Here is a 22,772-nt window from a genome sequence, read left to right as displayed (position 1 = left end):
AAATAGCTGGTTTTAAGATTAACTTTATTGAAAAGACCATATTGCCAGATTATTCGTTCTCCTCGCTGCGAAGTCTTGCATTCGGGTTTGTGACCTTGATGGCTAGCTGAGCTGCTCGCTCCACAATCAGCTTCCTGTTTTTTGAGGAGACGTTGTGGGCAATTTCTGCGCAGTAGCTCCTACAATGTTAAAAAAAATAAATAATTAAGCCAACATGCAACTGTGTAGATATATGTCAGGAACTTGACTGCACTATGGACCCTCTATTCTCCCTGGCATGTCTCTCCTTTTATCAAGAGTTCTTATGTGCATTTTATTTTAAGCAAATATGGTAAAGCATAATCAGATGAAAGCTAGAAATTTGTTGCAGATTATCTTCCACCTGCAGGCTATGGGCAAAGCCTGAGGTGGAATGGGTATCTCCTCTGCAGCGCACTCTCTCTCTCCACATTCAATACCTGACTAGAATATGGGTGAATTCAGCAGGTAGAGCTGGAGAGGAAAGCTGGGCCGATATTTATAAAGATATAAATGACCAGTCAGTCAAAATGTACAAATTTTGTAAGAAGCAGTATGTGTATGTATCAAATTATATTTGCAGAACACTGTAGTTATATTTTTACTTGTGGAAATTTGTGAAGGACATTTAAATAATGGTTTTAATCCTGAACAATGACAACTGCTACATAATTTCAAAATAAACACATCAGGATGCCAGGAGCACAGAGTGGAAGCCAACATGATCTGTTTCAGTTCTTCGTGGCACATTTTCATGGAGTCATTCAAGCAAAACAAGTGAGCGCCTGTGGAAATTGTAATTGTGGAAACTAGTCACATGAATCAGTAAATCTGATAAGTTACATTTACTTAAGTCATGTGAACGTGTTTTGCACCATGATCATTATAGCAATAGTAGCAAAAATGCTAGCATAGAATTTTTGCAAGGAAATTGAGAATTTAAAACTCCTAATGTACTTTACTGTACATTCAAATTGCACAAACATTTTCCACAACTACAAATTCTACAGTAACAGGAACCCAGCTGTTTCACTCAATTAATACCTTCACACATCCTATGTAAAATGTTTTGAGCAAAACAGCAGGTACAGCATTGACTCCATCACCTCATTCACACAGTTTATTTTTCTGTACATATATAAATTAGTGTTGCAATCTAAACATGACCACCAAATCTGCCATTAGACTTCCAACTGCAAACCTTCAGTAAAGTAAAATGTGTTAATTCTTTTCTGTGGTAACTGCTCATATGCCTCAGCTGCAGTATACAAAAATATGAGCGGAATACTTTATAAAATAGATGTGAAAAATAAGTTTTTTAGGCTGTTAGATCAACATTTTTTGGAATCTCCTGACTTTACAGCATGACAATACTGAAAGACATCACACCAATGGCAGCAATAAAAGCTTACTTGTTGCTCATCAGGAGGACTTCAAGCTCTTTGACATTGTGCACAAGGAATTTCCGGAAACCATTTGGCAGCATGTGCTTGGTCTTCTTGTTGCTACCATAACCAATGTTTGGCATCAGCATCTGGCCTTTGAAGCGCCTGCGAACCCGGTTATCAATACCTCGTGGCTTCCTCCAGTTGCTCTGCACACCACAAAAAGAGTTGATCAACCTTTAAAATGTCCATGTTTTTAAAACAGAAATATCCCACAAAACTCAAGCCTTTGGGCAAAATGGGTACAAAACATATCTGATGCACAAAATCACAGATAGTGTGTTTAGGCACCCAAAAAAAATAAAATAAATTTAAGCAGTACTGGATTTGTATCACAAAAACAAAATGGACACTTAACAAAAAAAAAAAAAAAAGCATTTTAATATATATAAATTATATTGACTTAAGTTACCAAATATGTACAATATATTGTAGATTACAATATATCTACATAAACATTTAAAAAACTGAATCAACAGTAAATTAATTGGAAAGTGTGCCATAAAAGAAATCGAGAAGCACATGGGTCACAGTACTAAATTTAGAAAACTTAGTTTGTAGTGCCACATTTATATATTCAAATATGTCCTCAATCCTGACTACAATATGCTTCTTGTTCAGACTGATACTGTAAATCAGTATCAACCATTTGAAGCTTGAGCAACCATTTGAAGCTTGATGTGCGTATCAAGCAATAAAAAGAAAATCTGAGCAGCGACTATCAACTAGAGTGAAGACTAAATGTGCACAGAGTCTATGAAAGTGACATTTATATACAAATGAAAGTCAAGTGAAATGCCATACAACGTCTGATAAACGTCATTATGGCAACTGCTGAAACATACTCAAGTCAAGCTGATATCCACGTTTTCCCTATCAAACATGCCAATAACAGCAATCATTTACATCCATTTGAACAACCTAAAGCTGCAGGAAATATAGTAGATCTTACCTTGATCTTTACATAGCGATCTGACTGATGCCTGATAAACTTCTTAGTTCTTTTCTTGACTATTTTAGGCTTGGTAAGGGGTCTGAGCGCGGCCATGATAGCTGCAACAAAAACATTAGAATCTCAGTATCTACAGACAAACAAGCTTTTAGACATTTCATTGTAAAATAAAGCCTTTAAATGTGTTACTTTCAGAAATATGACCAAAAAAAAAAAAAAAAAAAAAGTCCTTGAAGTACTGCATAATAATTACTCTTTATATCCATGTTCCTACTTAGTAAAGCCTGATACCTGGCACTAAAGGACAAGTGCAGAAAATAAAACTCACTCCTGTGTCTTTAAAGAACATTTTAATTAACTTATGTATGATGCATTACTTCGACCTGTCATATCTCCATTTATAACTGAAAAGCCAAACAGAACAAACTCTACGTTTGGTTATTAGCCGTTTAGCATGAAATTAGAGCTAGCAGCTAGCGAGGTTTAACTAGCATGGCTTAGCTAGCATGGCTTAGCTAGCATAGCTTAAATAGCATGCTCGGTTGTCGCTTTTGTGATATTTCTAAACTAAGTGTATATAAATAAATGTAAAGTCTCGACACTTAATTAAAGCCACGCGTATCTAGTTAAGGTTCTCTGCTACATAACAGTCCACCATAACACAGCGCCAGCTCGACATCCGTCGCCATGATTGTTAGCGCTGTTTTATCTAAAATGTCCAAAGCTACGTAACATTTTCACTCAAAATATCTTGACGTTCATAATCATAAGGCATCGCAGGACGACTCTGTGTACTAAAAACTTTACAGCGGCATCAGGACAAAACGATGGAAACAGATTTTCTTCCCCCACTTACCGATCGGTCTGCCTTCAGTAAAGACAGACGGTAGAAGAGAAGGAAGTAGAGCGCGGAATGCTGGGTAATCAACTCAGAAACACCGGATGTTGGTGACCGAGCGGCTTCCAAACGCCTTCTAACTTCCTACATGAGGCACTACATGTGGTATAAAGATTCAAGCACCCTTCTCAATATCTCACAGTTATTTGGGATTAGGCTGATTACAATAGAAAAGTCCCGTGTCTGCGATGTCCAGTGTGTATTGCATTAGGGCGACTTTAAAAAATGTAACTGGAATTAATTATTTATTGATTTACTTATTAATCATTTATTTATTAATTTACTTATTAATTATTTATTCATTCATTTATTTTATTAATTTACTCAGTAATCATTTATTCATTCATTTACTTATTAATCATTTATTCATTCATTTACTTATTAAGCATTTATTTATTCATGTACTTATTCATTCATTCATTCATTCATCTTCTACCGCTTATCCGAACTATTCTCGGGTCACGGGGAGCCTGTGCCTATCTCAGGCGTCATTGGGCATCAAGGCAGGAGTGTCATTTACTTAATAATCATTTATTTATTCATAATTTATTTGATTAATTTACTCATTAATTATCTATTCATTCATTTACTTATTAATCAGTCATTCATTCATTTACTCATTAATTAATGTTCATAAAAATCACACATGGCACTCTATCTCTCCTTTAGTTTCTTTCTTTCCCTCTCTTTTCTCTCATTTTTCTCATTTTTTCCTTTTTCTCTCCTTTCCCTTCTTCCCCTTCTTTTTCCCGGTTTGGGCCTGAAGTATAGTGTCTTGGGCTTGTTAATACTTTTGGTTACTAACAAAAGAGAAAGGTCTCTGTAGTAATATATTAAGGATATATAATGCATTCTTCAGAAAGAAAAAACGTTGTATGTTTTAGTCCATGCTCAATAAAACAATGCAGGCCTATTTAGTATTAAGTGTTAGAATAATTGATAGAGTCAGGATACATATTGTAAAAGTTATTGTTATTGTTTCGATTCTTTTTTCTCCATACATACAATAAAAAAAACATTAAACATTTGTTTGTTTGTGTATTTATTTTTTAAACCTGTTTCTGCACAGTAGAACTGAGAGAAACGCAATTTCAATGCTCTGTATGTCATATAGCAGAACTGAAAATAAAGCTGACTCTGAATATGTCTGTGTAGGTTAAAGAGAGATGGAGAGATGGGTTAAGAGGAGGGGTTTATCCTTTAAGGCGGTGGATGAGGTGGAGCTTCTATAAGAGATTTTTTCTATAAGAGAGTTTTTACTCCGTTATCCACACACACTCCCGGTTAAAGCGTTTTATCCGATCGGCCAAGGTAGGTTTAAACCTTTTTATGGATTCATATCAGCATAATTATTTATAGCTTTTGGAAAACTATAAAAAAAAAGCAAACAAACAAACAAAAAAAAACACAAAAAAATATATATTTGCATCATCATTAACATTATTATATTTGCATACTGCATCATTTGTCACCCGCATAAATACATTGGCTAAAATCTATAGTTATAGTTGTGGGCATGCGCACAGGAGGGCAGTTGTTTTTTGGGAGTTCCAAGGTGCAGCAGTTAGTTAGTGCGCCGCCATGAAGAATAAAGAAAAGAGTTAATGACCAGACGATGAGCCTCCGTTCTTTATTTCCTTATATTTCAGTTTAGACGAACTCGAAGTTAAACAATACTCGGTTACAATATTTATCCTCACTCCCGTTTCCAATATACTAATTAGGGCCCGAGCACCGAAAGGTGCGAAGCCCTATTGTTTTTGCTCGTATTTATTATTTATTAATTTTTTTCCACACATTGGCCAATTGGGGTCCCTTAACATGCTCGAAAACTCTTGAAATGTGGCACACACATCAGAGTCGTGCGACACTAGGCTCGGGCAAAGGCTGGAATACGGGCGTGGCAGGGGGGCTCTGTAGCGCCCCCTGTAACGCAAAAATAAACATTGTTGCACAGATCGGGCAATTATGTACGCACATGTACGAGAGTTGGTACGCATATAGATCTCATCGACCCGAACAACTTTCGCACTCTAAACTATGCACCGCCCAACTGGAAGTCGGCCATTTTGGATTGTTTTATCAGTGCATGCGGTGAACTTTTGAATACTCCTCCTAGGACATTCATGCGATTGACATCAAACGTGGTGAACATGATGCCGAGATATTGCACTTGCGAATTCAGAGAAACAGGAAGTGTCTAATATCTAAAGCAAAAAATGTCTTATTGGGATGACATGCAGTGTGTATGTTCGGCCAAGGATTCCGATCGCATCGATGTGCCTATTGTGAATCTCTGACATAGCGCCACCAACAGGAGCCAGGAAGTGTGTCAGTCACAACAGTTACATGTGGTGAACTTTTAAATACTCCTCCTAGGACATTCATGCGATTGACACCAAAAGTGATCAACATGATGCCGATACGTTGTAGATGATAAATTGCGTAGGGATTTTTGATATCTCGAACGCTGTTCCCATGGCAACGCGTCAAACTTTACTTTCTTTTTCAGGCATATTTAAGCTCTTGGCATGCACTTTGGGTGCCTTAAAATGCTCGAAAACACCGGAAATTTGGCACAGACGTCAAAGTCATCTGCCATTAGGACCGGTCAAAGGCTGGAACATAGGCGTGGCAGTAGGGCTCTGTAGCCCCCTGAATTGGAAAAATAAATATTGGTGCACAGATCGGCCAAACATGTACGCACATGTACGAGAGTTGGTATGTATATAGATCTCATCGACCCGAACAAATTTCACAATCAAACCTATTAGCTCCGCCCAACAGGAAGTCGGCCATTTTGGATGGTTTCAAAAGTGCCTGTGGTGAACTTTTAAATACTCCTCCTAGGGAATTCATGTGATTGACATCAAACGTGGTGAACATGATGCCGAGACATTGCACTTGCTAAATTGCGAAGGGATTTTTTATATCTCGAATGGTGCTGCCATGGCGAGGCAACTAAGTTATGGCGAATTCAGAAAAACAGGAATTGTCTTCTATCTAAGGCAAAAAAATGTCCTATTGTGATGACATGCAGTGTGTATGTTCGGCCAAGGATTCCGATCGCATCGATGTGCTTATTGTGAGTCTCGGGTATAGCGCCACCAACAGGCCCCAGGAAGTGTGTCAGTCACAAAGGTGAATTTTTTGACAGCTGCATGTGGTAAACTTTTAAATACTCCTCCTAGGGGATTCATGCAATTGAGACCAGACTTGGCCACCATGACGCAGAGATTTTGGAGATAAGAAATTGCGAACGGATTTTTGATATCTCAAACACTGTTGCCATGGCATCGTGTCAAAATTTACTTTTATTTCAGGCATATTTAAGGCTTTTGGCGTGCTTAGATTAACTTGAAATTTGACACATACATCAGATTTGTCGGCTGTTAAGTGTGGACAAAAAGGTCAGACAAAGGTGTGGCTCACTAGCGCCCCTGTTTATCTAAAATGTGGGGTTTCATTTACCTACAGTCCCCAAATGGGTCAGTAACAACATAAAATAGTCCACTGATATTTACCCACTTGATGCACTTGCCCACCGTGCATTGTTTTCTGGGAGGCACCGTATAGCGATAAAAAAACGTGCGAGGGCCTGCCATCGCTGCTTGCAGCTATATTTACACATTAATCTTTTACAGTATGAGTAAATAGCTTTCAGTTCTTTAAAATAAAAAATGAAAAGTGAAATTAAATTGACAAGAAATCACAAGACACACTGAACTGTCATCATGAAACCAAGAACGGTTTTGTAACTTCCACATATAGGTAGATTATAGAGTAAAATGTAGTGATGATAAAAAAAAGCTGATAAAAAAAAGCTGGAAAAAGCAGTATCCATATGAAATATAGTACAAGAAAGCCAAAAGTCTTAAATGCATGAAAAATTACTACTTTGTCCAACCCGACTTGTGATATTTCTACCTCGATTATTCAGCATTTGCTCCAGAAACACCTGAATTTGTACATGTTGTATCTACAACAATATTGTGCTGCTAAGTTGGCACAAAAATATAGCAAGAACCTACATAAACTAATAACATCAGACTGCTTGAGGTAGGCTGAACAGACGGAACAACACTGAAAACCTCAGGTCTGGTTCATATTTGCTTAGAATACTTAGAACTGTGCCACTTCAACTCTGTAAAAACAGTCATTCTGTCAGATCCCAGCCCCATAGGATGTTATCATGTAGCTTGGGTTTGCACAGTAGATGAAAATTGGATCCAGAGCAAGCACAGTAGATTTTATGGACAGACCCAAAAGGTCTGTGTAGAACAAACCGTGGGTTCCGTATATGACCATATTAACAAGTGTGTGTGTGTGTGTGTGTGCAATAGTTTGTCATGCATCATGCTATCATGTGTGTGTTTGCAATAGTTTTTCACGCAATTGATGAGACATTGTGATGTAAGCTATCGATTGTGAAGCTATTGATTGATACTGGATTTTAATCCCTTAGATCACAACTAGCCATCACTGTCTGGGTTATTCATTTACTATTATAGATCGGGTTGGGGATTAAAAATCATTTAAAGATGTTGTTTAGTGGACATCTGAAACATTTTGATTAGACAGGGCCAGAAATTATACTAAGTATAAGTGAAAGCATAATGTGTCAAATTCTTACTCACTTAAAAATGTAAGTATCCACCACAAATGCTTTTATACTCACTCACTCTCACTCACTCACTCACTCACTCACTCACACACTCACTCATTTTCTACCGCTTATCCGATGCTTTTATACATTAAGTGTTAAAAAACAAATGTTTGAACTGATGAAGTGGTTATTATTATGGGTTTATGTGAAAAGTCACATCTTGTCCTGCACTATTTGCACCAGGTTGCACTATATGTGGCTAGGACTACTTACTAAGTCCTTAGCCCTGTCTTTGTTTTACTGTATGTAGCACCAAGATCCTGGAGAAACGTTGTCTCATTTCACTGTGTACTGCAACAGCTATATATGGTTGAAATGGCAATAAAAGCTTTTTGACTTGACTTGACTTGAAATGTCATTGATCTTGTGGCTGATTCCTGTTCAGAGTCACTTAAGCGGATCAGCTGCACTGCATGTTGAGTTGGCACAGCCCTTCCTGATGCCACCCGCCCCCACCCTCCCCTTTTATACAGGCACTGGGAGAGTTAATAGTTCCCTCCCTGCCCCGGGGAGTGTTGTCATGGGATTTATGAAAGAAGAAAATACTTTATATTTGGAAATATAATTATATAAAATACATGAAAATATTATTTATAATAAAGACATTTAAAAAGGTGCCTAGGTAGAAGCTAGGTTGGACATCAATAAAGTAGGTGGTCATATGGGGCAATACTGATAAATTCACAACTGTCAACATTTACCACTGTGATAATAAAAAAAAAACAACTAATCAGGAGAGATTCTCCTCCTTCAAATTGCTTTTCTGATTTTCTGAAGGTGACGGAAGCCATTTCAGAAGTAACCACAAATCAGAGTTAAGTGTAAAAATACTAATATATACCGCTGAGTGTTAACCCACTCAGAATACAGCAGATTCATAACCAAACTTAAAACTTTAATTACAAACTGTTAATTAATGCCTTATACTTATTAGTATTAAGCCAAATGTTTACCCTATGATTACAATTATCAACAGTAGTCAGAAATATATTTGGTTTAAACTGGTGTAGAAGATGTGACAGTATGTTTATCATGCTAATTTAAAATTTTCCTCTGTGTGTTCTACAGTCATGTATACCCCACTGCAAGGAATGCAGCCCCCCGCAACGTGTGGAATGCAGCAGCCCCCCGTAATGTACGGAATGCAGCAACCTCCCGTAATGCATGGAACGCATCAGCCCATGTTATATGGAGCGCAGGTCCCACCGAACCCTGTGCCTGGATACGAGGGAATTGGCGGTAGGAACATAAATAATGAAATGTAACATATATAATAATAAAACAATCAATTTTTAAAAAAAATTTGGGAACAGGCCATTGTGTTACAAGCCATCAAATGGTCAAGTGAAAGTGACGTGACATACGGCTAAGTATGGTGACCCATACTCAGAATTCGTTCTCTGCATTTAACCCATTCAAAGTGCACACACACAGCAGTGAACACACACACCGTGAACACACACACCGTGAACACACACCCGGAGCCATTTATGCTGCGGCGCCCGGGGAGCAGTTGGGGGGGTGTCTTGCTCAAGGGCACCTCAGTCGTGGCCGGCCCGAGACTCGAACCCACAGCCTTAGGGTTAGGAGTCAAACTCTAACTATTAGGCCACAACTTATGTGTGTACAAAAACAAGTGTGTACACGACATGTGTGTACACGACAAGTGTGTACAAAAACAAATATCTCAGAGTCTGATTATGGTTTGGCTTAATGTATTTGCCATGTATTTGGAGATGTGAATGCATGTAAATTGATTAATACATCTTATTTAGCTTGTTTCACCGGTGTCTAACCTGCTGTTAATGACACAAATCTTGGACACACTTAGTGGTGATGTTGTGTTATTTTAACAGGTGGGTTTCTTCCTCCTCCACCTGTCCAACCAATGCCAACTCCTGATTCACAGCCAGCACAGGAATGGAGGTAAGATTCCTTCATCTATGGGCAACATATTTTCATATCATCATATAAACTCATGTATGTTTGTGAAAATGTCCTTGTTGGAACATTTTTAACAGTATGCCTAGATAATAGTTATAGTTACCCTCAAGATGAATCAGCTACTGTAAATGATGGCAAGCATGGCAGACATGGCTCAAATAAAATCAGTGATCCCGCTGCTGATACCATGTTAATTGGAGACTAGTACCAACCCTCCATATAGATCAGAGGCTAAGTCGAAAACTATTTCTTGAAGGCCTTTCTAGGATAATAGTGATCAATAAGTAGAACCACCATTTTCAATTCTAGTCTCTAGTCTGGCCATGTTCAGCACCACATGTGGTATCAGCATCACTTGAAAATGCTAGGACACGTGACTGCAGCCACATTGGTGTTCTCCCTAGGCATTCAAGAACTGTGGGCATTCCAAAAGTGGGTTATTAGTAGAAGTTACAAGTAGAATTCTAGGTTTTGCACCACTGTGGCATGAGACAGAATGTATCAGCTGGAAGTAAGGGTGGTCCATCTGGTTGAGAAGTTCCTGGCAGGACTGGACAGTCCACTGGGACAGGATGTATAACAAGTAAAGTTCACAACTAGCTTCAACACCATATCCACTATCACTTAGACATTGTAGCACACACATTGTATCTTACAAATGGTATTCACCCTGTCAGCTAAGTCTGGTACATTGCCAGATTCATAGGTTCCTGATTTTTTTCAGGGACTGCTCAACAATGGCAGTTTTCCATGTACTATAAAACTGAATACGGCTGTTATTGTAGTGACCCACAGCAGTGTGGATAAAGGGGGCCAGGCTTTTTCTGAAGGGGGCAAAGAACAGTCATCTGCCACAATCTGTCTTGAACTGTATATTTCTTTGGAAGAAATGGAATCTTACAAAAAAGAGATTTTTCTTAGAAAAGACCAAACATGCCATGGTTAAAGTAGTCACAAGCCTTTGCCCAAGTAATACATATAAAATAATCAATAAAACATGTTCAAGTTAAAGAGAATTTAACTCTTCATTTGTTCCAGTGTTCCTGCTCTTACCAACGAAGAAGCCAAAGAAGCTTTTTATAACTTTGCATCCAGCAACTGCTGTTATTCAACTGGTCCAGCTAAAGATGGAGTGATCACCAATATGGAACAGTTCAACACCTACCGAGTAACTGCACTCACACACACTCTGATATAAAACTGATATACAACAAAACAAAAGTGAGTTATACTGTATGTACTTAAACTGTAAAACACAAAAGGAGATTCCTAAGACAGAAGACGAGCATTTGTGCTCTCTTCCTAGTGCACTGGTTGTTATATTTGTTCAAATGAGTACAATTTCAAATCCCATTGGTGATATCATTTGCTTTTGGATGAATTGCTGTGGGTGGATATAATGTAGTTCCTTGGAATAGATTAAGAATTTATTCACTGCACAGCAATACTATTTTAAACCCATGACACATCCATCGGCTAACCTTCACCATTTCTGTTGGTTGAATCTGAAAGGCTTCTAATAATTTTAAAATTAATAATAAATATTAATAAAAAATATTAATAAAAATGATATCTTCTTTGTACTTGCAAGAAATCTAATAAATGTGTACTTCAAAAGCAGAAGCCAAAAATTATAACAAATAGGTAGTAATTTTACACTTAATTTAGACACTTAAACATGTATATTTTTAATTTATACTTACACTTCATTTACAACAAGCAATTCTTAGTTTTAAAGAGAAGGTGTTGAAAATAGCACTGAATCAGAGGATGTGTTCACCTTCACAGTATCGTCTGGAGACTTTCACGGAATCCAGAAAAACAGAGTGGGCCTCCAAGCCTTATGAGGGTAATAACAGAATCAGATACATCTTAAAGTCATTTATATGCTCCCATTATTATTTTTTTCTTAATGCTGTAAATGTATAACGTTAGGTCAGACGTTGACCGCCTTCACACAGATTGCTCCTAATCCATGGGAAGTTCCGGTTCAACCCCCAACCATGTTTACAAATACTACTAAGGATGTTGAAGTGCCCAACACAGCCTCAGTCAAGGTATATATTAACAAATGCCAAGATTAATTACCAAACCTTTTGTTTTTTTGTAATTTTGTGGGGTATATATTTAAGATTTTAGTAGCGATAGAGTTAGTAGAGTTCAAACTAAAATCATAAAAACATGTAATAAATTATTTTTTTTGGACGAAGGGAAGTCTTTGTAGCTGTAATGAGGAGTCGTATGGCTGGTGATCCATTTGCAGCGTAATTTATTAACAACTTGGAAACAGACAGGCAGGGTCAAAACACGGCAGAGACGATATCGTAGGACAGGCAGAATCAGAAACGAAAGAACAGGCAGTAGGTCAGGGCAGGCGGCAAACAATCAGATGATCAAGGCACAGAAACAGACTCAAAACCGGAATCAAACAAACAGGAAACGCTCAGAATGACTGCTAAAGCCGCGGTGAAGTCAAGTTCAAGTTCGAATTTATACGCGCCGGCTGATAGGAAACAAGTGGTGCGGCAATTAGGCTTCGCGGTGGGTGCAGGGATGTGTAGTCCAGAAATGTTTAATGTTCCGGAGACGCTTCTCTCTGTTGCTGGTCGGGAGGTGAGGCAGGTGTGCTGATCGTGACAGAGCCCCCGCCTGCGAGCGGCTCCCGACGCGAGGGCGCGTGCAACGCCAGGGTCGACCACAAGACCGGGGAGCAGGCTTGTCCGGGTGCCGCTGGTGTAAGTCGGCGGTAGGGTTGGGTATCAAAAGGAATTTTCCGGTTCCGATTCCGGTTCCAGTTCTGCCTTACGATTCCCGGTTCTGATTCCGATTCCATAATAAAAGAAATGTGAAAAATAATGCACAATACTTAAACAATTCCATTTGTGTTTATTAATCACTCTTTAAATATTTTAAACAGAGCATTTCAATTCATATCAATTTAAATTTAAATAAATCCAACATCAAATTTAACATCCAGAATTACAACTTAGCAAAACAGTTAGCAATTTTTCTGAAGAAATTAACGTCTGCTTTCTCTGTGAGAAGACAAGACCTTTCCTGGCTTATTGTATCTCTAGCTGTGGAGAAAACCCTCTCAGAGGGACTTAAGTAAAGTTGGCTCCATATTCACAGATTCGAATTTCCCGAGTCAATAGCTCCTGACCTAAATACTCTTATTACACAAATAACGCCTCTTTTTTATCGTAGTAATGTAGAGAGGCAGCTACAATGCAGCTACAACCCAAGTTTCCTCAATATCAGCTTTCCTCCGCGTTGGACAAAATACATAAGTCTCTATGTGCGAACGCCTAAGAGACATATTCCAAAAGACCGTCAGCAAAGTGCAGAACCCGAAAAGCGAAAACAAAAAACAGTCAATAACTTTACTGTAATATTATTTGGGATAAATGTGTTTTTGTTTATTTTTTATGATTTTTCATAATATTAAAAAATCAATAACTTTACTGTAATACACTGTACTGTCACCAAACTCAGAACACACATCACTGATGTCCTGATAGTTGTACTACAACATTTATTTTCAGGAAATGTGTTTTTGTTTATTTTTTATGATTTTTCATAATATTAAAAAAATCAATAGCTTCACTGTAATACACTGTACTGTCACCAAATTCAGATCACACATCACTGATGTCCTGATAGTTGTACTACAACATTTATTTTTGGAAAATGTGTTTTTTTTTTGTTTTTTTTTAATGATGGGGTAGATTTGCTTCCTTGTTGTAGCTTTGGAAATTAATCCACACTTTAGACTTTTTTTTTTTAGACATGTTTAACACAAAGCCTACCTCAGCACAGCAGCGCGAGTGACTGATTTCTGTGGTAAGCTGCGTTAATTTGGTTGCGTGACTGTAAAACAATGAATATTCATGAGGTAAGACATGGCTATTTAAAGTGACCGCTCCCAGCGCTTTGCCCGTCATCGCATCGGAACCGCGTTTGGAACCGAAACTAAAAAATTCCGCGTGGTTCCGGTTCCTGTTAAAAAACAGAAGCGGTTCTGAATAAGAACCGGTTCTCGGTTCTCAACCCTAGTCGGCGGTGAGTGAGGGGTCCAGGATATCCCCTGCTCTCACCCATGAGCGCTCTTCCGGCCTGTACCCCTCCCAGTCGGCCAGGTATTCCAGGTGACCTCCCCGGCGTCTGGAGTCCAGTAGCTCACGGACCCGGTACGCCTCCTCGTCATCGACTAGGAGGGGCGCAGGTGGATCGGGGGGGGCCCTCGGCGCGTCTGGTCGGCCCTTCAGCAGGTTTCAGCAACGAGGCGTGAAAGGTGGGAGAGATGCGGTATGTCGGGGGCAGCGCCAGGCGGTACGAGACCGGGTTAACTTGCGTGGTGATCCGGAACGGTCCCACGTATCTGGGACTGAGCTTACGGCAGGGCAGGCGGAGACGGAGGTCACGGGTGGATAACCAGACCCACTGACCAGGCTGATAGTCGGGATGCTCTCGGCGATGTCTGTCGGCTTGCGTCTTTTGTCTGCGAATGGCTCGCTGCAGCTGCCGGTGTGGCGCGCTCCACGTCTCCTCTCTTCGGCGAAACCACTCGTCCACGGCTGGTAAGTCGGAGGGCCTGCCGGACCATGGGAACAGAGGCGGCTGGAAGCCCAGGACGCACTGGAACGGGGTCAGGCCGGTGGTGGGTTTGATGAGGGAATTTTGAGCGTACTCGGCCCACAGTAAGTATTTACTCCAGTCGGCCTGGTTATTCTGACAATATGAGCGGAGGAAGCGGATAAGCTCCTGGTTCAGCTGTTCCGTCTGCCCATTGGCCTGAGGATGATACCTGAGTTGAGGCTGATGTTGATGTTGAGTTGCATGAAAAACGCTGACCAGACTCGCGAGGTGAACTGGGGACCTCGATCGGACACGATGTCTTCGGGCAGACCGTAGAAATGGAAGACGAAGTTACACAGAACCTCGGCGGTTTTGAATGCCGTGGGGAGCTTCGGCAGGAGAATTAGCTGGCACGCCTTGGAGAATCGGTCGATTACTGTGTGGATAACCGTGCAGTTGTTCGAGCAGGGGAGATCGGTGATGAAGTCGAGCGCAATGAGTGACCAGGGTCGTTGTGGTGTGGGTAGAGGCATGAGTAAGCCCGCGGGGCGTTGATGGGAGGACTTCGAGGTGTGGCAGACGGCGCAGGCCCGGACGAATTCCCGTAAGTCCGCGGACAGAGACGGCCACCAAAACTAGTTCTGGGCTAGGCACGTGGTTCCGGCGACGCCGGGATGGCCGGAGCTGGAAGTGGAGTGCAGGAGCTCCAGGAGGCTCGCGCGCAGACTCTCGGGCATGTAGGTTTTTGTCGGTGGGCACTCTGAAGGCGGGGGTGTCTGCGCGTTGGCCTGGGTGATTTCTGTCATGATATCCCACTGTATCGGTGCGAGGATGTGGGTCTCAGAGATGATGGGTTCGGGAGGTGTGTCCGGGCTGCTCTCTCGGGACAGAGCATCAGCTTTGGTGTTCTTGGTTCCTGGTCTGTAGGTCACCGTGAATCGGAAACGGGTGAAGAACATGGCCCACCTCGCCTGACGCGGGTTCATGCGCTTGGCAGCACGGAGATATTGCAGATTTCTGTGATCGGTTAGAACCGTAAACGGATGTTGGGCGCCCTCTAGCCAGTGTCGCCATTCCTCAAAAGCAGCTTTCATGGCTAGCAACTCGCGGTCCCCCACGTCGGAGAGAGCTTGCGCGAGAAGTACGCCCACGGGAACATTTTGTTGGCCGGGCCCTGGCGTTGGGACATCACAGCTCCATGTGATGTTCGAGGCGTCCACCTCCACTACGAACGGACGGTCCGGATCAGGGTGGTGGAGAATGGGGGCCGAGGTGAAGCTTTCCTTCAGGCATCGGAACGCTGTCGTAGCCTCAGCGGACCAGGTAAGCCGGGTTGACGCCTTTCTTGTCATGGACGTGAGTGGAGCTGCGATTATACTGAACCCATGGATGAAGCGGCGGTAGAAATTGGCGAATCCCAGGAAGTGCTGTAATTCTTTGATGGTCTGCGGCCGGGGCCACTGCAATACCGCATGCACCTTGGAGTCATCCATTGCAACCCCCTCGGCTGAGATGACGTAGCCCAGGAAGGTCGTCGAGGTCCGGTGAAATTTGCACTTCTCGGCTTTGGCGTACAGGCGGTGCTGGATGAGGCGTTTGAGTACAGCTCGCACATGCCGGATGTGTTCTCCCATGGTCTCGGAGTAGATCAAGATGTCATTGATGTATACGATCACCCAACGATCTAGCATATCACGAAACACGTCGTTAATGAATGACTGGAACACAGCTGGGCTATTCGAAAGGCCGAATGGCATGAATAAATATTCGTAGTGGCCCGATTGGGTCGAGAAGGCGGTCTTCCATTCGTCCCCCTCTCTGATCCGGATGAGGTTATACGCGCAGCATGGGCCCGGCGGAGCTGTTCTAAGGCCGATGGTACAAGGGGGAGAGGATACCGGAACTTGATTGTGATGTCGTTCAGCGCTCGGTAGTCAATGCACGGACGGAGGCCTCCATCCTTTTTCTTGACAAAGAAAAAGCCGGAGGATGCCGGGGAAAGGGAAGGTCGGATGAACCCCTTCTTGAGCTCCTCCTTGATGTAGTCATTCATGGCCGCTGTTTCTGGCTGGGATAGCGGAAAGATTCTCCCTCTGGGCGGAGTTGTGCCGGGCAGGAGCTCTATGGCGCAGTAGCCGGGTCGGTGTAGCGGCAGTTCGGTAGCTCGTATCTTGCTGAAGGCCTCCGCGAGGTCCTGGTATTCAGCGGGGAGTTCGGTGGTGTTGGAGAAGGAGCACACGAAAATCGCGGTGTTGAGTTGAAGGAGCTCTTCTTTGGGCTGCTAATGTTGGGCGCACGCTTCGTCCCAGCTTGAGATTCGCAGGTCTTTCCAGGAAATGGCGGGGTTGTGGAACCCAGGGGAGACCCAGGATGAGAGTGTGGTGTGGAGAGTGGATGATGTGAAACCGGATGAGTTCTTGGTGGTGGGGTCCCACCTGCAGCCGGAGGTCCTCCGTGATGCGTGTGATGCGGCCGTCACCAAGCGGTCGACCGTCTATCGCCTCCACTGCCAAAGGTTGCACATGAAGTTACTGATACGCCGTGAGCTTGGGCAAACTCTCCTGACATGAAGTTCCCTGTGGCACCGGAATCGATGAGAGCGGGCAAACTAATTATTTCCCCTCGTATCTCGATTTGAACTTGAACTTGTGCGCAGCTGGGAGATCGAGGAGTGAGGAGATCAGAACTCACCGAGGTGTTCCGCCGGCTAGGAGGTCTGGTGGGGCAGGCAGCCAGTCTGTGTCCGGCTTCTCCGCAGTATAGGCAGAGCTGGAGACGGAAGCGCTGTGTTCGTTCTCCAGGTGTAAGGTGCGTGAAGTCGAGCTGCATCGGTTCGGAGTCCGCCGGTCGGGGTGCGCGTGTGGCTTCGGGTCGGGAGGCATACGCGGGTGCTCGACGAGTCTGCATCAGGTTGTCGATCTGTATGGAGAGGTCCATGAATTCTGACAGGTTCCTCCCTTCATCCCGGCAGGCGAGCTTGGCCTGCAGATCCGGATTCAAGCCCTTGCGGTATAGCAATCTCAGGGGCCTCTCCTCCCAGCCTGCCTCGGTAGCGAGAGTGCGGAAGGCCAGTGCGTACTCTGCGGCTGGACGGTCTCCCTGGGAGATGGCTAGCAGGCGCTCCTCCGTGCTCTCCCCCGTGGCGGAGTGGTCGAAGACGGCTCGGAATTGCGCGAGGAAGTGCTCGAACGTGGGGAAGGCAGAGCCGTCCTCTCCCCAAACCGTGGTGGCCCACTCCAGCGCTTTCCCGGTGAGGAGGGAGCATACGAACGCTATGCGGCTGGCGGCATTCGGGTACAGTGCTGGTTGCTGCGCTAGGAAGAGCGAGCACTGCATCAGGAACCCCCGGCACTTTCCGGGGTCTCCGTAGAACTTCTCCGGGAACGCGAGCCGAGGGCTGGCGATGGCCGGGGCTGCAGCCGGAGTGGTTGGAGGGAAAGCCGCCGGTGGAGGAGGATTCGGCGTCGTGGCGGTTCCCCGCAGGCCCTGTAACGCCGCGGCGAGCTCTCCGGTGAGCGAGGTGAGTCGCGTCAGCTGTTGGTGGTGCCCGGCGAGCTGCTGGGCTTGGGCGGAGAGCTGGGTGGTGAGCTGGAAGACGGCTGCTGGATCGCTCGGTCTCCTGTAATGAGGAGTCGTATGGCTGGTGATCCATTTGCAGCGTAATTTATTAACAACTCTTGAAACAGACAGGCAGGGTCAAAACACGGCAGAGACGATATCGTAGGACAGGCAGAATCAGAAACGAAAGACCAGGCAGTAGGTCAGGACAGGCGGCAAACAATCAGAGGATCAAGGCACAGAAACAGAGTCAAAACCGGAATCAAACAAACAGGAAACGCTCAGAATGACTGCTAAAGCAAATCGAGACTTCGCGTTGAGGTCAAGTTCAAGTTCGTATTTATACGCGCCGGCTGATAGGAAACAGGTGGTGCGTCAATTAGGCTTTGCGGTGGGTGCAGGGATGTGTAGTCCGGAAACGTTTAATATTCCGGAGATGCTTCTCTCCGTTGCTGGTCGGGAGGTGAGGCAGGTGTGCTGATCGTGACAGTAGCAGAGAATTAAGAGTTTACTTGCATTTAATGCAACTGAACAAACTGGTTTTAATCTGCAATTACTGTATGGTTTAATATCTAGTAGTTACATTTTTACACATATAACATATATTGAAATTTTCCTCTCTAGCCATGTGACACATGCTCTGCCTCAGGACAATGTCAATGTACCAGGTGTCATGGATCCATAAATGTGAGTGATTTCAGCTTTTACGAATTATACTTTCTATTAAAAGGGGTAGATATGAGGGAGATGTAAGAGGATTCAATTACTTTAAAAGCATACTCTCTGAAATGTTTCACAATATAAATGTAGTAATAATACGTTTTTGACTTTGACTGAACAAGTGATATTCCAAGAGTATGTATACGTATGTTGGGCTAATGTTTGATTTGAAAAACACAGACTCAATGAAATATGCAAGAAATACTCTGAGATGAAGAATGTAAACTAATCAAGGCAGAACATCTCGACAAATTTAATGTTACTGCTTGTAGTCCCCTAGCCTTCTTTCTTACAATTTTAGGACAGGGTTGCCAAGTTTCAGCAAAATTCCTGACTCATATATAACTCGGAACCCATACAAGATATAAAAGTATTCAGTTTCATTGTTCAGGTATGGGAAAGGTTGGATGCATTTTTTTTTTCTTCTTTTTTTTCACTCTTGTCATGAGAAACAAGTTAACATCGTTGCACATTTCTGATTTGCAGTGTTTCTCTGTAAAGTGGATATTAAATGAGGATATACATGAGGATATTATACATGAAACAGATTTTATTTTATTTAGTTTTAAACCAAACCCAAACATTGCCTTACTGAAATCCAAATTAAAACCACATTCCTATCATATTTCTGTACAAATAAATGAATTCTTTGTACATGTTTTTCTATTTCTTAAATGATTGTTCTTGTTAGTAAAAGACAATCTTGCCTTGATTATAATAAAATGCTACTCAAAGGTCGTCATTTTGACTTGCAAAAATGAAACACATATAAGTGTGTCCTAGCTTTATAGTAGATTCTATAATGTGTCCAGAGACCATGCTCTTTAGGACAGAAATGTTTTATCTTTGTATTGATCTGCAGTACCTAGACAAGAAGAGCCGAGCCATGGCAAAAAAATGGTGGTCATTTAAAGACAGAGACACCGGTTGTTTTTTTCTTTTTCTATTTTTAGTATTAAGGTATGAAAAACAATATTTTGCCATTTAAAATCTTTTTGCCAAATTAGTATTTATTCTTCCAAATGTCTCAATTCAGGTACAGTGCAGTATGTGCAAAGGTGATGGGAAAGCTGCTGAAGAACAAGTCTGTACAAAATGCAATGGCACAGGCAAAATGTCGTAAGTTTTCACACTATAGCTGACTCACTTGTCAATGAGGCGAAAATCTCTAAATGACATGCAGGTTGCACATCAGATGTTTGCATAAAAAGATAACGATCATTCATTTCTTTGCCTCCATATAGGAAACCCATTTTGAAAATGAACTAGAATTACACCTGAAAGCTTTCTTTCATTGCAAGACCCATATTAGTCAGCACTAAAATGGAAAAATGTGTCAACTTACTATTACTTCATGCCACAAACATAACCATATATGGGCCATGTGTTGTCTTTTATCCCATGTTTAATAGGTGCCCTGATTGTTCAGGTCGGGGAACCATTGTATGTGCCACCTGCAAAGGGAAACAGAAGCTGTTAATGTATATCAAGCTTATTGTGGAATGGTAAATCATTCACCTTTTGAAACTTAAAATTACTGAAACCTAGTCAGCGAATAAAAACTTTTGTTATGCGTACATCAGGAAAAACAACGTTGACGATTATATAGCGGAGCAGTCAAGTGGTCTGGAGAAAAAATATTTTGATTCAGTCACTGGGAAGAAGCTCCTCAAAGACACCAAATTCATGGTGAGAAAAAGGTTATTGTTTTTACTACTACTACTTTTGAATAATAGTTTAGAATCTAAACTATTTAAACTTTAGATTCATGTCTGGCAGTGTAAATCCTGAAATTTACAGTATTTTTTATCCTTGCTGTTATGTTTATCACAGGTGTATCCCATGAATGGATTTCCAGAACATAATTTGGCTCAAGCATCTGAAAGATTGGTCAGGGACCATCACAGCAAATTTTCCCAGACATCACGCATCTTACAGCAGGTTAATATTCATTTATGACTGTTCATACAGTCATTTGCACACTTGAAGTACTTAAATTTTTTATCCTATGCTTTATTAACAGAAGTCACAGTTTTGTCTAGCCAGCGATATTCTTTTGTTTTTTGATATTTTTTCTTTAACCTTCCTTGCAGGCGAAATTTCAGTATTACATTTTAAATATTTAAATTTCAGTTTTATTTCAGTAATATTCTTACATTTTCTAAAGTGTATTGCATATTTGAGAGTATCACAGATAAACACTTCATGTGATTGTACGAACCTTCCATCATTTGTTCTACATGCATGAATGGGTTAAAATTTCATAACTGTTGTTCATGTGGAGACAAATTTAGAATTTTCTGACCTTTCTGTGTTCCAGCAACAAAGTGTTGAGCTGATTCCCATCACTAAGGTGATGTACCGGTGGCAGGCAAAGGACTACGTTTACTTTGTTTATGGTGTTGAGTTAAAGGTCAAAGCAATTGACTATCCAGCTACATGCTGCTGCACTATAATTTAAAAATGTAGGAAAAGCATGAACTTCCTGGATGCGTTGCATTCTTGGGTATTATTATAATTTTATATTATTAGCATTTCAGTGGAAGGCTGAGTCAAAATGTGTTTGGACACGTTTTGTGTCTAAGTTTACTTCTTAGGTTTTGCACTGGAGCTACAAGGCTATATCTTTATTGAATCAAATATCTGATGATTTTGGCATGCATTAACATTTATTAATATTATGGATGAAAGAGATTTCTATTAGTATATTATCCCTGCAGCTCCAGCACAACCTTTTTTGAAATTCAGATGCCAAACATGTCTTGGCTGACCAACGGCCTTTAGGTAGAAGTAATCTATGTATATTCTGTGATTTATCATAACACTGCTACATAATCTAAAATGATAATGAGAAATTTCATGATATTAATGTAAGGGGCCAAATGATTGACAAAAATGCACGCGTTGGTTCAGTGGATAAGGTTGAATGTGTTCAATTGTAAGTTCAAATGTTACCATTGAGTCACAGATGGGCATTCGGATAGTGTGAAGTTATTAACACTTTACTGCCCAATGTATTGTTTGGAATGGACTCTTTATGGTTTCTTTTGATACAGGTGCCTGCTCTTTGTCTAATGAATGTGTCATCCTCCATAAGTAGCCATAGTGGAATGACCTTAACTTTAAGGTATTGGTAACAGAGAACTATTTAGTGAACTAATACATTTCTACTCTATATCAGTATGTAATCCAATATAATTATCTATTATTAATGAACTCAGCATTTGGCCTTTTTAATGCTTTCATATGATATTGATTCATGGCTTAAACTGCAGCTGATTTTTCTCCTGAAAAAGAAAGTAGTAGGCATTAGTAGACGATTGTTATTAAGCTTTTCATTAAGTGGGTTTGAAAATCATCTACCAGAAATCAGGTTTTCCAAAATTCTCAGTTTACAAAGGTCAAATATCAATACCTCATGGCTAGCTGGTTGTACAACTAGTAGATCTGTCTATTATTTACTACTATGCTATATTTCTTTTTAAAATAAATAATATGTAAGCAGTCTAAGAGTTTTTAAATTAAGTGGTTTGCTTCGGGTTGTATGGTTTTTTAATGTTAAATCATCATCTGAACATGTATGTATGTGCTGCATGTGTCATACGGATCAAACCACTTTCTCTTTATACATGATTTATATATAAAACTGTGGAAACATAATCAAGTAACCACTTATCACTAGGAAAATGAAAAAATGAATATTGCCAATAAATATGACCTGTCAAAGATGACACATTGTCTCACTGGTTCTAAAATTATTATTATAATATAATATGTGCAATAGAAATTCTGTTTAAACATCTCAAATACAAGGAAGTACATACATAATTACATTTTTACTCTCACTTACAACACACTCATTTTACTCTCAATTACTTCACTTGGGGTCCATTAGTAAACATTGGCACTTCCACTTTATAGTCAGAGACTTTAAAATGTGATTTTACAGTGTATGAGATTATACTCATGTCTTTAACTAAGCTGGGTTTGGGA

The 22,772-nt window shown here is 41.3% G+C and overlaps 2 protein-coding genes across 2 annotated transcripts; one reads left to right on the top strand and one right to left on the bottom strand.

Moving 5' to 3' along the window:
- Positions 1-7: 7 nt before the first annotated feature.
- rpl32 (ribosomal protein L32) lies at positions 8-3,412 on the bottom strand. Its single transcript, XM_060858161.1, has 4 exons — positions 3,272-3,412; positions 2,416-2,516; positions 1,431-1,612; positions 8-179 (listed from the first exon to the last, which is right to left on the bottom strand). The coding sequence occupies exons 2-4, from the start codon at positions 2,509-2,511 to the stop codon at positions 50-52; spliced, it is 408 nt and encodes a 135-aa protein (XP_060714144.1). The 5' UTR covers positions 2,512-2,516; positions 3,272-3,412; the 3' UTR covers positions 8-49.
- A 1,117-nt stretch (positions 3,413-4,529) lies between these two features.
- On the top strand, positions 4,530-22,510 carry LOC132838075 (protein SSUH2 homolog). The gene is made up of 12 exons (XM_060858198.1): positions 4,530-4,624; positions 9,048-9,218; positions 9,836-9,905; positions 10,962-11,091; positions 11,712-11,772; positions 11,859-11,980; positions 18,684-18,746; positions 19,816-19,898; positions 20,192-20,284; positions 20,363-20,468; positions 20,613-20,720; positions 21,100-22,510. The coding sequence occupies exons 2-12, from the start codon at positions 9,050-9,052 to the stop codon at positions 21,238-21,240; spliced, it is 1,146 nt and encodes a 381-aa protein (XP_060714181.1). The 5' UTR covers positions 4,530-4,624; positions 9,048-9,049; the 3' UTR covers positions 21,241-22,510.
- The last annotated feature ends 262 nt before the right edge of the window (positions 22,511-22,772 follow it).

Source organism: Tachysurus vachellii, chromosome 22 (genome assembly GCF_030014155.1).
Source record: "Tachysurus vachellii isolate PV-2020 chromosome 22, HZAU_Pvac_v1, whole genome shotgun sequence".
NCBI classification, from domain to species: domain Eukaryota; kingdom Metazoa; phylum Chordata; class Actinopteri; order Siluriformes; family Bagridae; genus Tachysurus; species Tachysurus vachellii.
Note: the sequence above shows the minus strand (reverse complement) of the source record. Positions and strands in the feature narration are given on the sequence as shown.

Excerpts from the sequence above, each read along its gene's own strand:
- LOC132838075 (XM_060858198.1), top strand. The coding sequence starts at position 9,050 with ATGTATACCCCACTGCAAGGAATGCAGCCCCCCGCAACGTGTGGAATG. Across the intron at positions 19,899-20,191 it reads AATGGCACAGGCAAAATGTC|GTGCCCTGATTGTTCAGGTC; the intron begins GTAAGTTTTCAC and ends CATGTTTAATAG. Across the intron at positions 20,469-20,612 it reads TCAAAGACACCAAATTCATG|GTGTATCCCATGAATGGATT; the intron begins GTGAGAAAAAGG and ends TGTTTATCACAG.
- rpl32 (XM_060858161.1), bottom strand. The coding sequence starts at position 2,511 with ATGGCCGCGCTCAGACCCCTTACCAAGCCTAAAATAGTCAAGAAAAGA. Across the intron at positions 1,613-2,415 it reads ATCGCTATGTAAAGATCAAG|AGCAACTGGAGGAAGCCACG; the intron begins GTAAGATCTACT and ends TGTGGTGTGCAG. Across the intron at positions 180-1,430 it reads GTCCTCCTGATGAGCAACAA|GAGCTACTGCGCAGAAATTG; the intron begins GTAAGCTTTTAT and ends TTAACATTGTAG.